The 15,531-nt window shown below is 45.2% G+C and overlaps 1 protein-coding gene across 3 annotated transcripts; it reads left to right on the forward strand.

Moving 5' to 3' along the window:
- Positions 1 to 602: 602 nt before the first annotated feature.
- vrk1 (VRK serine/threonine kinase 1) lies at positions 603 to 11,924 on the forward strand. 3 transcript variants are annotated; one of them, XM_070920428.1, is made up of 13 exons: positions 603 to 654; positions 1,143 to 1,302; positions 1,403 to 1,458; positions 2,945 to 3,014; positions 3,664 to 3,751; positions 4,708 to 4,816; positions 5,225 to 5,317; positions 6,674 to 6,806; positions 6,947 to 7,067; positions 7,274 to 7,332; positions 9,197 to 9,366; positions 10,874 to 10,967; positions 11,568 to 11,924. In XM_070920428.1, the coding sequence occupies exons 2-13, from the start codon at positions 1,143 to 1,145 to the stop codon at positions 11,732 to 11,734; spliced, it is 1,320 nt and encodes a 439-aa protein (XP_070776529.1). In that variant the 5' UTR covers positions 603 to 654; the 3' UTR covers positions 11,735 to 11,924. The 3 variants fall into 3 exon arrangements, with proteins under 3 accessions (XP_070776529.1, XP_070776531.1, XP_070776530.1); XM_070920430.1 differs by having other exon boundaries at positions 11,571 to 11,924; XM_070920429.1 differs by lacking the exon at positions 603 to 654 and adding an exon at positions 1,000 to 1,060.
- The last annotated feature ends 3,607 nt before the right edge of the window (positions 11,925 to 15,531 follow it).

A 15,531-nucleotide genomic window follows, 5' to 3' on the forward strand; every position in this document is an offset into this window, starting at 1 on the left:
TTGACTTTGAGACAAGGGAACTGGAAGTGTAAAAATGCGAACTCATTACTGGGTTGGACAAAAAAAATGTAATTTTGACCAGAGGACAGAGACAGATTACCACATTGATTACAGTTCTGTCCGAGGGGAACATGAATGTCTGTTCAGAATTTCAAAGCAAACCATACAATAGTTGTTGAGATGTTCGGACGGGGCCCTAGGTCAAACACGTGGCAATTAGTTGGCGAAAATTTGATTAATAGCACTTTTTTTTTCTAATACCATATGCTCCACTAAAGCACATTGTGCACAAATTGCGTTATTGCATCATAATCTAATTTTTAAGTTGAAATCTTTTTACGTATTTTACGAAATATAACCTTGTCCACAAACTAATTACTAATTCATGGTTTGGTAAAAATAACAATACATATTTTCATATATTTATTTTATTATTATTATCGCTGTTATTATTATTGTTTGTTCAGGTGCATGTGTAACGATCGACAGGGGGGAAATACTTCTTCCTTACCCGGAAGCGTAAATCCCTACGCAGCGTAAATCGACCAATAGAATAGCAAAGTGTCGCGACGCCACTTCCTGACCGGTAGTTTTGCGGGAAGTTTGGTCCTCACACGGCTCAACACACAGTCAACGCTGAACAGCAAAGTCGAGGTGTGTATTCATCTTCTAATTTTCTAAAATTTGTAAGCGGCGGTTTTCACTGACAGCGTCGCAGGCATACAGTAGCCTTTGTGCTAGACGTCGTCGTGGAACAGCTACCGTGAGATATCGATGCTAACGAGACAGGGCTGTTAGCATGACAGCTAACCAACGTAGCTAATGTACCCGGTTCGCCGGCTAACGTAGCGTTTGTCCACCCACTCTGCCCGTATCTGCTTTTTTTGGGCGGGGGGGGGCTGTTACCTGTGTACTACACTCGCTGGTGGTACTGACGGTAAAGGCATACGGACTCGGGATATAGTTAACGTTAGCTAACTTCGCTAACGTCAGTAAATGGAACAACATGGCATCCACGTAGCACCGAATGTGAAACCTCCCGTTTGTCATTTATGTTCCGGTGAGTTGAAATTAGGTCACACGAGAACTCGTTTGTCCTGCTCTTATATAGCACTTGAACCGCAGACGACTGTGCGTTTCAGATGCCTCCTAAAGCCAAGGTGGCGGGGAAGGGCAGAGCCCCAGCTAAGAGGAAGCTGGCAGAGGAGTTCCCACCCGGAGAGGTCCTGACAGACACTGGGAAGAAGGCCTGGAAGCTGGGGGCTCCAATCGGCCAGGGAGGCTTTGGTCTCATATATTTGGGTAAGCGTGCAATGCAACCCTGTACAGTGCCAAATATAACCTGCAAAGCATGACGTCTCATCTACAAAGTATTGAAACGATTCCTGTTCTTGATCCCCAGCCGATGAGAATTCTGCCAAACCCGTGGGTGCGGATGCTCGCTATGTCATCAAAGTGGTAAGACTCAGAACGTGTGCTGACGTGGCCCTGTTTACATGTTCTTCTTCCATGTACGTCACGTCTGCGTTCGGAGCCCACTTCCCTGAGTGTTTATCAGTTCCATGTTGTTTACAGTTTCTGTTTTCTTTGCCAAATCAGTTTGTTCACCCTGTGTACATACTTTTCCCCTCTAATCATAGTGTGAGTAGACAATAGATACAGTGGTGGGGTTAGCACAAGTGGTCAGATTGTATGTCGGCAAGATCAAGTCCATAATTTGATTGAGACGAGTTGAGACCAGTCAGACCCTGACTGGATGTCTGTGTGTGTGTGTGTGTGTGTGTGTGTGTGTGTGTGTGTGAGACAGAAGAGTTAAACCAGTCTGGCTGGTTCATCTACTGTAAATGGTGAATTCGGCACAGAGCCAGTAGAGCCGGAAGAGAAATCACACTTAATAACAGCTGCTGATATTTGAGTGGGTTTATGCACTTGCGAAGCCAAAAAGCAAGCATTCCAGTCTGGGTTACTTTTTAATAATCACTAAACTGTCAAGCAATGGTTGTGTATCATGCTGTGTGTGTGTGTGTGTGTGTGTGTGTGTGTGTGTGTGTGTGTGTATATCAGTATCACCATATAAACTCGCATATAGATGATCGTGATAGAGGATTTTATCCATATTGCCCTCCCCTACATACCGCGACGCCCTCTGTCCCCTCGTATGTGGTCTTTGGAACTTTCAACAGAAGACGCTGGACAGCACATATGCCAGTCTCTGTCGGTGCGAGCTATTTGAAGTTGACGTTGGCGTGTGTCAAAGCCCTCAGGCTGCGTTCAGACCAATAGAAGCATAGCAGACATCGCAAAATGCTTCTTCTTCCTTCATTTCATTGAGTTTCAATGTGTTTATAAAGACGGACGACATGACAAGTCCTCCTCCAAAAGTGCAACCAAAACATCTCGATCATAAGCCTCGCCCCTCCTCCATGTTAGCGGATGGGACATGGGCGAAACGTCAAATCATTTTTTCTTTTTCCAAAGATGGTTTCTGTCATTATCTCTCATCATGTCTGTTCTTATCACGCTGATGTTTGTTCATTTTTCTGATGAGTTTGGTTTTTGTACACTGGGAGGAAGTGGAGACGCGTCAGCCATCTTTATATGCAGTCTGTGGTTGTCACAGCTGGGTACCCAATGACAATGCACTAGCAAAAACAAACAAACACACACACAAAAAAAAAAACAGGATAATCTGACAAAAAAAAAGTGAGTTTTTCCCCCCAACACAATGCAACGTCAGTACCAAGGTGCTGCACTGTGTAATCAAGTCTCATAGTATTATAACCCGCTGTGTCTGACAAACCTTCAGACTCATGGAAGTATCAGTCACACTGGACCGTTCACCCTTTGACCTGCACCCCCACACCAACACAGTCCCTTGTTTTTTGTTTTGTTTTGCAGCGCTAATTTTTGACCGACACACATGTACTTGTTATTTTGCCCACAGGAGCCCAGTGACAACGGACCACTGTTCTCTGAGCTCAAGTTTTACATGAGAGCTGCTAAGCCTGATCTGAGTAAGCCACCTCATCACTCCTTATAAACACACACACACACACACCTAGAAGTATGTCACTAAGCTAAAGTTAGCCCTGTGATCATAACACAACACAGTCTCTCACCACCAGGGCAAACAAATAAAAGAAAGCCAACTTTCTTAATTAAAAAAGACAATCTTGAAGCCGAGGCAGGAGGGGCTCTGCAGAGGAGGGGGGGGAAGCTTTTGGTGGCAGCGCCATTGGCCCCCGGGCCACAGCTTTGCATTTTATATAATAACAATTCAAATGTCAGTCTCCCCTGACAATTAACTGTTATATTACTAAGGAACCAAAGGCTCATATTTTATTCATGCTGGAATCTCACGTTGTTGGTAAATATTTGTCCCAGCAGCAGATTAGCTTGAGGCCGCGCTGCCCGACAACCCCCCCCCCCCCACACACACACACACACACAGAATTATACTTATTACTTTGAGCGTCACAGCCATCACCTACTTACACCAGCACCAGTTAGCAGTGTGTGTTCACAGGAAGTTGTAGTAATCAAACTGCCTTTGATTTACATGGTTTGCATTTCATAGTTTTATTTATACGCACATTGTTTTCAGGACATCGTGGCCAGAAAAAAAAAAAGTCCATTTCCGATAAGTTTCCTCTTCTCCTGCAGTTCAGAGCTGGATGAAGTCTCGCAAGTTGAAAAGTCTTGGAGTTCCCAGGTACTGGGGCTCAGGTCTGCACGAGAGAGGGGGGGCGAGGTAAGACTCAACACCCATCCAGACGCGCTTGGTTTGCTTTTTTTTGGGGGTGAAAAAAACGTATAATTTTTCAGTTTTAGTTTCATGAAGTTAATATCTTGCAAATGACGGCCTGCAACGTGCCAAAAAACATAGAAGAGGTACAGTGTACAGAACAACTTAATGAAAAGATTAAAAGCAAAATACAAGTCTTGTGTTGTTTTAACAGCTGGATTTGCAGAAACAAGTGAAAGAGCCAATGTGCTGTTTGACCTCTTTTGTAAATGCTATAAAATTTGCAAACATTTGCCCTTAGCAATGTGAAATTTAGCAATTAAAAAGAAAACAACTACTAGTTATTTTCAGCTGAGACCTCCATATCATATATAACAGTATGTTTACCAAATAATATTAAAGTTTCTTCAATATGGCACAATAGTGATTCCAAAAAAAAGCTACATCAAGCGTCTTGTTTAAAAGACTTAATTCAGTGAATTATTAGATGAAGATTGGTTTAGAGCCAGACATTTTTTATTTATTTTTTTAACATACCATATTATCCACACAGCTGTTCCAGTAGGAAAAGTACACTGAGTTTGCGATTTAATTGATTTGATTATGTCGGGAATGCAAAGACATCCAAACGTTTCCTACAGGAGTATGCACTTTAGTTAACACATTATGATTTAACCCTCGGGTGGCTGCCTAAGTTGGTCCACGTATACCAGAGACAACTGTGTCGGAAATACTTGGTGTTAACCCCCCAGATGTTAAACTCCAAACGATGGCGTGCAAGTCTCAAAGGTTCTTGATAACATTCAGCAAGGAGCTTGAAGGTATTTATATAGGTGATAATATTTACTATGCATCTTTTGGAAGACCTGCAGACAGTGCCACATGTTTTGGGAGCCTTTTTGAGAAATCTAGCCATTAGAAATAGGGTTCGCCTGATGCAAGTATTGTTTGCACCTCCCCAGGTACAGGTTCATGGTTGTTGACCGGCTTGGCACAGACCTGCAGAAGAAGTTCGAAGAATGTGGAAGGAGGTTCCCCAGAAAACTGGTCCTGCAGCTTGGCCTTCGACTGGTTTGTAATTTCATCATCAAATGCTTTCATTTTGCTCGCAGTTAAAGTGGTGCACGACAGAGCACGAGGGGGGGGGGGGGGTAACAATGTCCTGTTTTAATAATAGTTTTAGAATGACTTTGAGGACATTATGTGCGAGGGAATGCTTAAGTTAAAACCCTTTTCTAGCTCTAAAATCTTCCCCGCACACAGAAAACCACAAATACAGGTTATGTTGCTACATCCCCCCCCCCCCCCCCCCCCCCCCACAGTGTCCAACATTAATGGTGGTTTTGTAGTCTCATATTATCGCTGTAGTCTTTACTAGCGTGTGATCTGACTGCAGGGTGACAGGCGTGTTGCTGTTCCTGATTCCTGGTGTTTTTCTTCACGTTCAATACTAATATCAAGCGCTTTCCTCTTGTTCAGCTGGATATTCTGGAGTACATCCACGATCACGAGTACGTGCACGCCGACATCAAGGCGTCCAACCTCGTGCTGAGCCACAGCGACCCCAACCAGGTCAGTAGAAGTTAAAGACTTCCACAACTGTAGCATTTTCAACGCCGCGCTCCTTCATTTCCGGGGAAGCTAAAGTGCTCCTCTGACCCCGGCACTGCGGCTCGAAAACACTGAGATGATTGTGTTTTTTGATCATAACACGCTTGTGCTGCTTCATTAGATTCAATTAATGCCTGGAGAGGAGGTGTGCTTGTGTGTGTGTGTTTGTGTGTGTGTGTGTGTGTGTGTGTGTGTGTGTGTGTGTTTGTGTGTGTGTTTGCATTTGCATGTGTGTGTTCCAAATGGGCAGATTAGATGGCAGCAGCTAAGAGCTTTTTCTAGCAAACAAGGCAGGGGCAAATATTTAATTTGAAGATTAATAATGTATCATTGGTGGTGTTATTAAAGAGCTATTTATAAATGACAATTTAAAAATTGGGCCCCTCGGGATTTTGATATTAGGTAAGGTTTTTGTTTTGTTTTGTGTTGTTTTTTTCCCCTGGAGTTACTGGGATGTATGTTTGGTTTTGTTACTGCGTGTTTCTTTAAGGCAAATAACCAACTATATATAGTGTATACGATCACAATGCGGACTAAGTAAAAAGAATGAAGCTTGCGTAGGTGGAATGACATTGAATGATTTAAATTCCAAAAGGGTGGAATCATCTGCTCCCCATGTTCTCTGTTCTCTGCATGAACAAGTACATTTACTCAAGTACTGTACTTTTTACTCCATGACATTTATCTGACAGCTTTAGTCACACTTTGCAGATTCTGATCAACAATACAAAATATAATCAATACACAAATGGTGATATTATTATATCAGTAAGGCTGTATTGGTCCCCAGGGGGAAATTCTTAAGCTATCAGTATCTAAAGTAGCATACCGTATAAAATGTATATAAATCATTTCAATGAACTCAGCTGCAGCATTAAAGTGATGAACACATGAATGCATCATTAATTATAACCCAATAATACAGTGTGTAATATTCTGAAATGGGCCGTTCTGCATAATGAGTACTTTTACTTTTGGTACTATATGCAGATTTCGATGCCAATACATTTGTGCTTTTATTTAAAGGTCCCCGTATTGTAGAAAGTGAGCTATCCGTGTCATGTCTGATTATAAAGCAGGTCTAGGTTGCCGTCTAAATTTCTGTGAAAGGATCAAAACGCTCAGTCCACAGAGAAACGCGCACAGCCGCCGGGACTTCCCCGTAGGGAAGGATGAGATGTCACAACTATGCAGTAGAATAAATATTTTAAACGAAAAAAGACGCATAGCAGATCGAGATTATGGAGGTCTGTATAAAGTGTTAAATTGCTTCTTGGTCTGTGCACGGCTGAATCTGTGTGTTTTTGTGGCTTGTAGGTTTACTTAGTAGATTACGGCCTGGCATATAGGTACGCGCCCGACGGTGTCCTGAAAGAGTACAAGGAAGACCCCAAGAGATGTCATGACGGCACCATCGAGTTCACAAGCATCGACGCCCACAAAGGAGCATGTAGGTACAAACGCACGACTAGTAGCTTTATGACCCCCAAATGCAGTTTTTACAACCAGGCTGCCAGGTCTTTAACTCTGTGGTGACACGTGGTGAAAAATACTTTGCTTCTGCTGCTGACTGCGGTTGTTCGGCTCCAGCTGCATGTCGGCGGAGCGACCTGGAGATCCTGTGCTACTGCATGGTCCAGTGGCTGTGCGGACGCCTGCCCTGGGAGGACAAGCTGCAGGACCCCCTCTACGTCAGAGACTCAAAAATCAGGTGGGGGAGAAGCATCATCTCTTGACGAGAGTTCTCTCGGCAAATGCACAAGGCTTTGTCTGCTCAAACCACCCGGGCAGGAAAAGCTTTCGCACTTTGGAAAGTTCATTATCGTACAGAGCAATGTAGCAGTTTTACCTTTGGAGCAGAGTGGGGTGTATTAAACGGAGAATCTTCTCATCGTGCTGCTTTGTTCTCCCTTACAGGAGTCAAGAGAACATCTCTGAGTTCATGACCGAGTGTTTCTCTCCCCAAGACACGCCAGGTAAGAAAGATACACACACACACATTTTCTTCACACCGAACATTTTCACTTGTGACGTCGCCTAGGTTGCAGCCTAAAAAAAAAAAAAAAAAAAAAGATATCTGAGCAAAGCACACATCGCATTTCCTGTGGCTGTTAAACAATATAAGTCTCCCTGTGGAGAATGCACAATGAATGCAAAGCAGCAACAGTCGAATTCGAACAGGTCATTACAGTTCAAATATTAACACCCCCCCGAACGAATGCTTTTAACAAATTTCCCTGCTATATAGAGAGAGGTAATCACAGAATGTAGAAGCAACCAACTCTAGATACATGCAGCTTAGCTAAGTTACAGCTATATTAGTTACTTTTTTATAGTCATATACATTGTTTCTCTGTTGAATTTCCAGAATGTTCACTGTATCACAATATAAAGATTTTAATCATATTGCCCATTCCAAGAATGACTTTAATTTATATTCATCCACATCTAATTATAATCCTTTAAACCGAGACCTACTTGGTTCTCCTTTAGGATAGAAGACCAATAACAACACACACGGCAGCAAACCCGTTTCAGTGCAGACTGTATATGGCGACGTTAACGTTTGTTGTCTCACTGTGGTTAAGAGTTGCCATTTTAATGCCGAAGGCAGCGTGTCGGGTTTTCCGACGAAACGTGAAGCGTCGCACCTCCTTCCTTCTGCTCTGCTGAACTCAACCAAACTGTTGTTTACAACTCCATCTCTGTGTGTGTGTGTGTGTGTTTGTGGCTGTGTGTCAAGTCTGAGGAACGTCACACCGAACAGAATTAGGCAGGACACTGTGACCAGAGTACAACATCATGGTGAAAGAGTGTTGGAACAAATGTAGGCAAGGGAAAATATACTGTGTAGGGTTTCCCCCAGAAAAGTTGTTGGGCCCCGGTGGCAAAAATCTTTTGACGGGGTCCGGCTGCTTGAAGTAACCTTTCGATATAGCTATTCGGCTGCTCTTGTTCTAGCGGCGTTACCGTGTACGTGGTTCTCGGCTGTACCAAGGACGAGGTGCTCGTCGTTGGCGCTTTGTCGACCCGAGGGTGGGCTATCGTTGTTGTCTGTACATCCTGCCCGATCGGTACTGCGCACGTGCAACTCTCAACAGAGATGAGAAGGAAGCGAGACGGCTCATTTGTTAGCTACTTGCAGTCCGATGAGGTATATGATATGAGTATATATGGTGACTTGTATGTACATCCCGTCTACCTCCAAGTACGTCTGTGCACACCTGGCATCAACATGCGTCTCTACATGCGTCTCCAGTGACCACTTCCCTGCTCTATATGCAGTAAACACACACATAATTTCCGTTTGCAAATGCCAAATGTGTTGTTGTTGTTGTTGTTATTTTTAAGCTGAATTGGATGCATTTACTGTTTGTCGGACCACAAATGAGACAAGAATTAGGTTGGAAAAAACAATAGATGATGTTGGTTGCAAAGGGGTGGTAATACAAGCGATCTATTCCACCACCTCAAAGCAAAATACGTTCTGGGAAAAGAACGTGTCCTCAGCTAACGTCGTCGAGCAGCGGTGGCAAGAAAACAAGGCCGGCTCTGCAAATCAGATCAGAAATCAGAAAATCACCTTCTCAGGCATTTTCCAAAGGCTGTCCTTACAAGAAAGAAATGTCAGGGGTGGAACGACATAACAAGTGCCATCACTCTGTACTTGTGTAAGGACCTGGTTCCTTTTCAAACTGCTCGATAGAAAGGGCTTTACTATAAATATATCCTAGCAATAGAGTTACAAGCACAGCAATACTGGCATAGATGCTAGTGGCTAGTTGCAGGCTTTCAGCGTATCACGGACCGGTGCTTCATGTCGCTCCTTTTGCGCCGCAGATGAGATCCAGAGGTTCATGGAGGAGGTTAAATCTCTGGGGTACCAAGACCAACCGCCTTACGAGAAGTTACGCTCCATCCTGCAGGCTGGGCTGAAGGCCGTCCAGGCCAAAGATGATGGCAAACTGGAGTTCATCGCCGTCAGCGGCGCCGCGTCACCTCCTGCCCAGGTCAGCACACACTTCTATGCTTCCTCCTAGCTTCATTTTCTTGTAGAATTATCATGTAGCTGAGGACCACGTTGGACCGCGCAGCCCTGAAAGACTAGTATTTAGCTATGGCGGGCCCTTTAGCCAGGCTACCACAAAAGTGTTTAGTTGTGTTGTGTTTAGTCACAGCTGCATATAGGGATTGGTATTAGTAGTAAAATTCACTGAACAGCTGAATCCAGACATTCGTCCATTCTCAATAGTCCCTTTGTAATGTTGTCTGTTTAAGCTTAAAGATCGGTTAACGAGGGTTGGCTCCCTGCTTTCTGCACTCCCAACACAACAAACTCTTCTCTCCAATTCGGACTCCACCGTCGCCTTCCTGCAGCAACTCGCATCTCGCGGGGATTTCACGGCGAGACTTCTCCTTGACTTAGAATAACAATCTGAGCCTGTTGGTGGCAAAAACTTGGTACAGGCAAGAATGCAGATTGAGAAAGACCTTGCAAAAGGGTCTTAAATATGTATTGATGCTTAAATGTACATGATAAAATGCTAAAAGACTAAAGCTGTGGCCCGTCACAGCTACAGTACGCTAATATGTCTACATTCAACATCTAGTTTATTCACAACACAGACTTCTATTTATTTCATGCTTCTTCCAATGTGTCTCTCTCTCTCTCTCTGTCTCGCTCTTACTCTCTCGCTCTCTGTGCATATGGAAGATGCCACTGGGGACGTGGCGTTGCCAGCCGAGGGGTTACCGGGCCTCGGTGCTGGTTATTGTATGTAATTATCCCGCCAATCTGTTCACCTCAGCAGACGCCGCATGGTGATCATGAGGTAGCAATTGTCAAAATGGAGGCAAAGATGGGAGTGGGGGCAGGGGGGGGGGTGAGTGATAGTTCAGGCTGAGAGTGGAGCTTCATTATGGAGGCCCGGAAAGGAGGAGGACGGACGGAGGAGTTGATTGCCTTCATTAAGTGCGTGACACTCTCAGAGGCCAGACCGTTTCCCTCTTTCTCTTTGCTCAGCAGACCCCTTAGTCGCTTTGATTTCTGCAGAGAAGAGAGATGATAAAATCCTAATTTATGGAAAACCCTTTGCTGTATTAGCGGCAATTCTGGGAAACACTCATTTTTACGAGACAGAGGAAAGGAAAGCCGGAGCGCAGAGTCAAACCTTTTTCGTGGCTTCACGTCTGTGAGGCCTTGGTGGCTGGCGAGATGGCCTCACCTCAGTCTTCGCCTCTTCATCCCTCTCACCATTGCACAATGCCGCGGGGCCTCGACTCTCCACTTGTTGGTTTTATTCAAACATTAAAAGCTTTGTTGTACTTTGCATTTGCGCCCCTTAGGGATAACTTTCAGACTGATTAATATCCATCAAGACATTTTCTAGCTTCAGCTCCAGTAATAGAAGCTGAAAACAACATGTCACGTTGTGACTTCCATGTAGTCTTGTACTTGGGCCTTGTTCGCCCACCTTCCAGTTGACGTCCCTTCTCTTCATTTCGCCCTCTCTCCAGAGGGCCATCAAGAGAAAGAAAGCAGCAGATGAAGCAGGAGAGAGTGAGGCTGATGGAGGTCTCATCAAGAAAAAGAGAGTCACAAAGAAAAAAGGTGGGTATTGTCTGTCATTTTGTCCTTTTCCACTGCAGGAGCTTTTAACGAATATGTGTAGCTCTTGTCATGGGTTGTTCTCTGCCCACCTTGTTGCTGACTTAGTGATACTAAATCCAGGTTCTAGGTACTTTTAGGGGTTGCCAGCAGTGCTGTCAATCGCGATTGGTCGAGCGGATGTGACTTCACAACTAGAGCATTGACTTGGACCACCGTGAAAATTTAAAAAAAAGAACAACAGTGGGACATCATGGTGGCCAGGGGGTACACCACGTAAACTGCAATGTCCCAGGTCAAATCTGACCGGGAACCGTTTGTTTAATTTCATCATAAAGACAAAAGTGAAATATTGTTGGACACACCATGATGTCCAGGCCCATGTTAGTATTTAGGGAGAGGTGGCAGTAGTTAGAAACCGAATGTGTCCGGCAGAAATGGGGATACCTGCATTCCCAGTTACATAAAGTTTAGACTTACCAAATTCAAAGACATAAATAATGGCAAGCGATGTCAAGTAAGTGTGTATATTAAGGAGGTAGTGTCTGTTAGGGTAGTAGGCTTTACTGCCCTCTTTTAAATATGATGAATTTTCTCCTGCAGAAGTCAATGGAGTGAAGAAAAGTTCCAAAAGGACTCCTAAACCAAGGAAAGTACCCAGCACTGGAAAACAGGGTGACCCCAAATCCAGACTGGTGGACATGGGCACCCAGACGTCACCTGGACTTGCCCTGAAAACCAGAAACAGAACCAAGAAAAGCAGCTCCTAAGCATCCCCCCCCCCTGACTACCCTCCTCCTTCCATCCTCCTGTCTTTCCTCTGCATCTTAAAAAGATCCCATTTTTAAGTTTTATATGGTAGGTGTTTCTATCTGCTATGCACTGATAGATGTTGATATTTGATTGTATTTGGTGTGGTTGAAGCCAGATCCACTGCAATAAAGGGGAAATTAAATTGTTCATCTTTTGTTTTTTAATTAAAGGTTTCAGGGTCCAAGTGTGATGGAAAGAAAACGACAATTTATCAAGTTCAAATTCAGTGATAATGGCCATTATGAAATCATAAGAAACAGACGCGCGAGAGGAAGCCCTAATCGCTGGCTGGATTAAGAAGTAAACACACCTTTTCCAGAGGGAGCGGGGGCCCAGGTGTCAGGCGAGTGAGAGTCCCCAGCTGACTGCCCATTTGGAGTTTATCTTGACGAGGCCTCCTCTGAGTAAACCTCTGTAACTCAAGCTTGACACTTGAGATCGCACGGAGGCGTTCATGCTCAACGGGCGATCCGTTGCAGTATTCTGAGTCATAAACCAACATCTCGGCACTAGAGCTTGTTGTTGCTGAGGAAGATTGTATCTGTTTTTTATCTATTAAACGCGGTAGGCGGTCTCCCTCTCCACGAGTCCAGAATCATGTGGCTGTCCCCTGTGTGGTCTCTCGCGGAAGGGTCGTAGAGGTGCTTGAAATGATGCACCTGCTCGGCCAGACTCGTTTCACAGACGTCCATCGTGTTGAAATGTTCCGTCACCTAGTTACAAAAAAAATTCAGAGGCCGCTTGCAGGGCCTTCGGCATGGCGCGATGATGTCATTTTGGGGCGCACGGAAGCTCGCGCCAGAGACACAACAGCGACCGTAAATCCAGCTTCTGGTCTAAAGATTCCATGGATCCGCTGGAGGGGACAAACTCTCACACAGGCTACGACTGGGAAGATTGGAGGGGCACGATTAGGAAATGTCTTCCTAAGTTGAGTCCCGAGTAGTGAGCGCCCGTTCACAATTCAGGCTGAAGTGTGATTTGGAGTAGTTGTTCGATCAGAGATGTAGCCATGCCTTTGGGTACTCCAGTGAAGTCACCTGTCCACCATCTGCTAATGGTTTCAATTAGATGATTAGGAATGTTACCGGACATGTCTCGTGCTTTTACGGTGCAGTACGTTCAATATCTACACTCAAGTTGACAGTCCATGAGGTGCATAGAGTTTTTTTTGTTGAAAGTGTTTTTAGGGAGGTGTTGATTCAACTCTCCGATCATTTTTTGGAGGAATGCGGTTTGTGGTGCTGTTGAACTGGACTGCGTCTTACTGACAGGCGTTTGGTGTCATGCCGTGATTGATATTTTCCAAGTTGTCAAATCATCAGAGGTCTCTTTCCTTCAAAGAGTGGACAGGAGAACATTTCACGCATGAGAAGCTGCTGACGAGCTGTCCATTTTCCCTCCATCCACTTTTGTCCTCGAGCTCATGGACCGCCGCCCAACACCACCCTCATTAACTCCCAACAGCCCCCTCCCACCCCTCCCCCTCCCCATGGAGGAAGACATCTCCACTAATATCAGTGTTGTGAGGGCCTCCGGGGGCCCCTGTGGCGGGTGGTGGCTTGCCATCGATTGTTCCAGCCTCTTCAGGAGTAAAAGAGCCCCCCTGCCTGGCTTTCCCCTCCACCTACCACCACCACCCCCCCCCCCTCCCCTCCCAGACACTGACCTTGGGGGCGCCACAGCCACGCTCCCGCAGTAGGGGGCAGTAGTACATAATGATAGCAAATGGATGTAGGTTGGTGGGGGGGCTGGTTTTGGAGAGATGGAGGGTGAAAAGGGACAAGCACTTAAACACAACACTACCATCTTTTCTGCTCGCAGAGAGAGAGAGAGAGAGGTGCACAATTTCACCCCGGCCGGCCTTTTCCCATTGAGCATGGATGGGTTATCCGCCGGCCGGCCTGGCAGGCAGTTGTCGTCCATGTGTTTGCTGTGGTCGGCCTCCGATCGGCGAGCCGCTGGAGCGTGAAAGCCTCGCAGCAGTGGCCTAACCACAGCTTTTCACGACACGGATGCCAGCCCCTCCCCGGGCCCGCCCGCCCAATAACTCAATAACATTTTCCCCCCCGGGGCCGGTGGGTTTCCTGTGTTTGTGACAATTGTCAGTATTTTGGCGGGGTGGGGTGGGCCAGGTAGGGGATCCAAAGTGTTCAAACTTCAAATGGAAGGTACAGCTAAGGCAGGTTTCGTGCAGGGGCCAGAAGTTCAGATGTCAGGAAAAGTAGACTTGGGATTTTTTCTTCTCCCGCCCATTCCATTCCTGTTACATGTCCAAATGCATGTAGTATGTTAACAGAGACCAGAGACGTACAGTGTGGGAGGGACTCATTGGATCTGGTGACTTTAGACTCTTGTAACGACTCGTGACGTCACTTGGACTTCACAGCCTTTCGGCTTTGGAACGATGAGATATCCTCCCCAAGCCCAAAGATTGTAATTTCGGTTTTAAAGAAAGTGTGCAACAAATGGAATTCTTCACTTCTCTGACAATGGATATATTTTGAATCAATCCAGCAGCAGCAGCAACCAACCGCACCGCAGAAGCAGTGCGCAAAGGCGTGTTTGTCAGCACAAACCAGCAGTCAAATACAGAACTCGTTTCGGACTTGAAACGGAAGGAGGAAATTCGACACGACTCGGGACTCGAGGCTCGCTTCTGAGTACAGTGTCTTGAATTGAATGTGCTTCATTTAAGCATGGCGGGAGAGGACACGTGCTGGACGGACACACGCGTACATGAGAGGGTCTTTTCCTGACTTGAACCAGTTTATCTTAATTACTAGACTGTTACGGGGGTGTGCCTTGCAACTCGGCAGCCGTCGAACTGGTATTCCCCCTTTTTCCTTTTTTTTTTTTTTTTGGTTGTTTGTGTTGTGTGCGCGGGATATGTGGGCGTGCAGCGATTCGCATGTGTCCACCAGTATCCATGCCAGTTCCTGCCGCAGTCCCTCTTGGAGGGTTTAGGTCCTGAGAGAGAGAGAGAGAGAGAATGTCACCTAAAGGAAACCGTATGTACGTTTTCACTACGACACTTGTTACACCCCCTAATTACCCTGATTGGTTGTTGGATTCAGACCTGGTCCAGTTTCTTAAAAGTCTAAATACAAAAGGGCAAAAGGGGCGGGGGCTCACAGACTCACATTTTCTTTTAAAGGAGCCCCTAAATTACATTTTGTAAGTGACACACAATGGTCAAAATTACTTATTTCAACCGACATTATAATTCAATAATCTTGGCCATGCTGTAGCTTTAAAATGTGAATGCTGTGTAAACCTTGAACCCTTTTGTATAGTCAGTGAACCAGCCTTTTAAACTGTTTTTAGTTTCTGATACTTTCTGATAAATCCCTACAAAGAACACTGCCTATCTTTGACTTATGTTTAATATGTGTCTTTTTTTTTTCTTTTTTTTTATTTTAGGAGAAAACTGTAAATAAAGGGAATGCAGAACCTGGCCTTGAACCTTGTTTTTCCAGCCCCCGAGTCGTGTCTGCAGGCGTTACTTTCTCCTCCCTAATACCACACCGCCTTAACCCGACATTTTAGCAACTCAGCTCTTCTCGCGCGTGGACTGTGGTGGCCAGTCCATAAGATACGTCAGGTGATGTGGTCCCCCCCGAAATCAGCCAATGCAGCTTTAAAAGTTTCTACTTTCAGTCGAAGAGAGTGAGTTGAAGCAACAGGTACTGTTCAAAAACAACACTGTTAACGCCGTGAACTATTCGCTAAATCGTGCTATTTTCGTGGACGT

The sequence above is a fragment of the Enoplosus armatus genome, chromosome 15 (genome assembly GCF_043641665.1).
Source record: "Enoplosus armatus isolate fEnoArm2 chromosome 15, fEnoArm2.hap1, whole genome shotgun sequence".
Classification (NCBI taxonomy): domain Eukaryota; kingdom Metazoa; phylum Chordata; class Actinopteri; order Centrarchiformes; family Enoplosidae; genus Enoplosus; species Enoplosus armatus.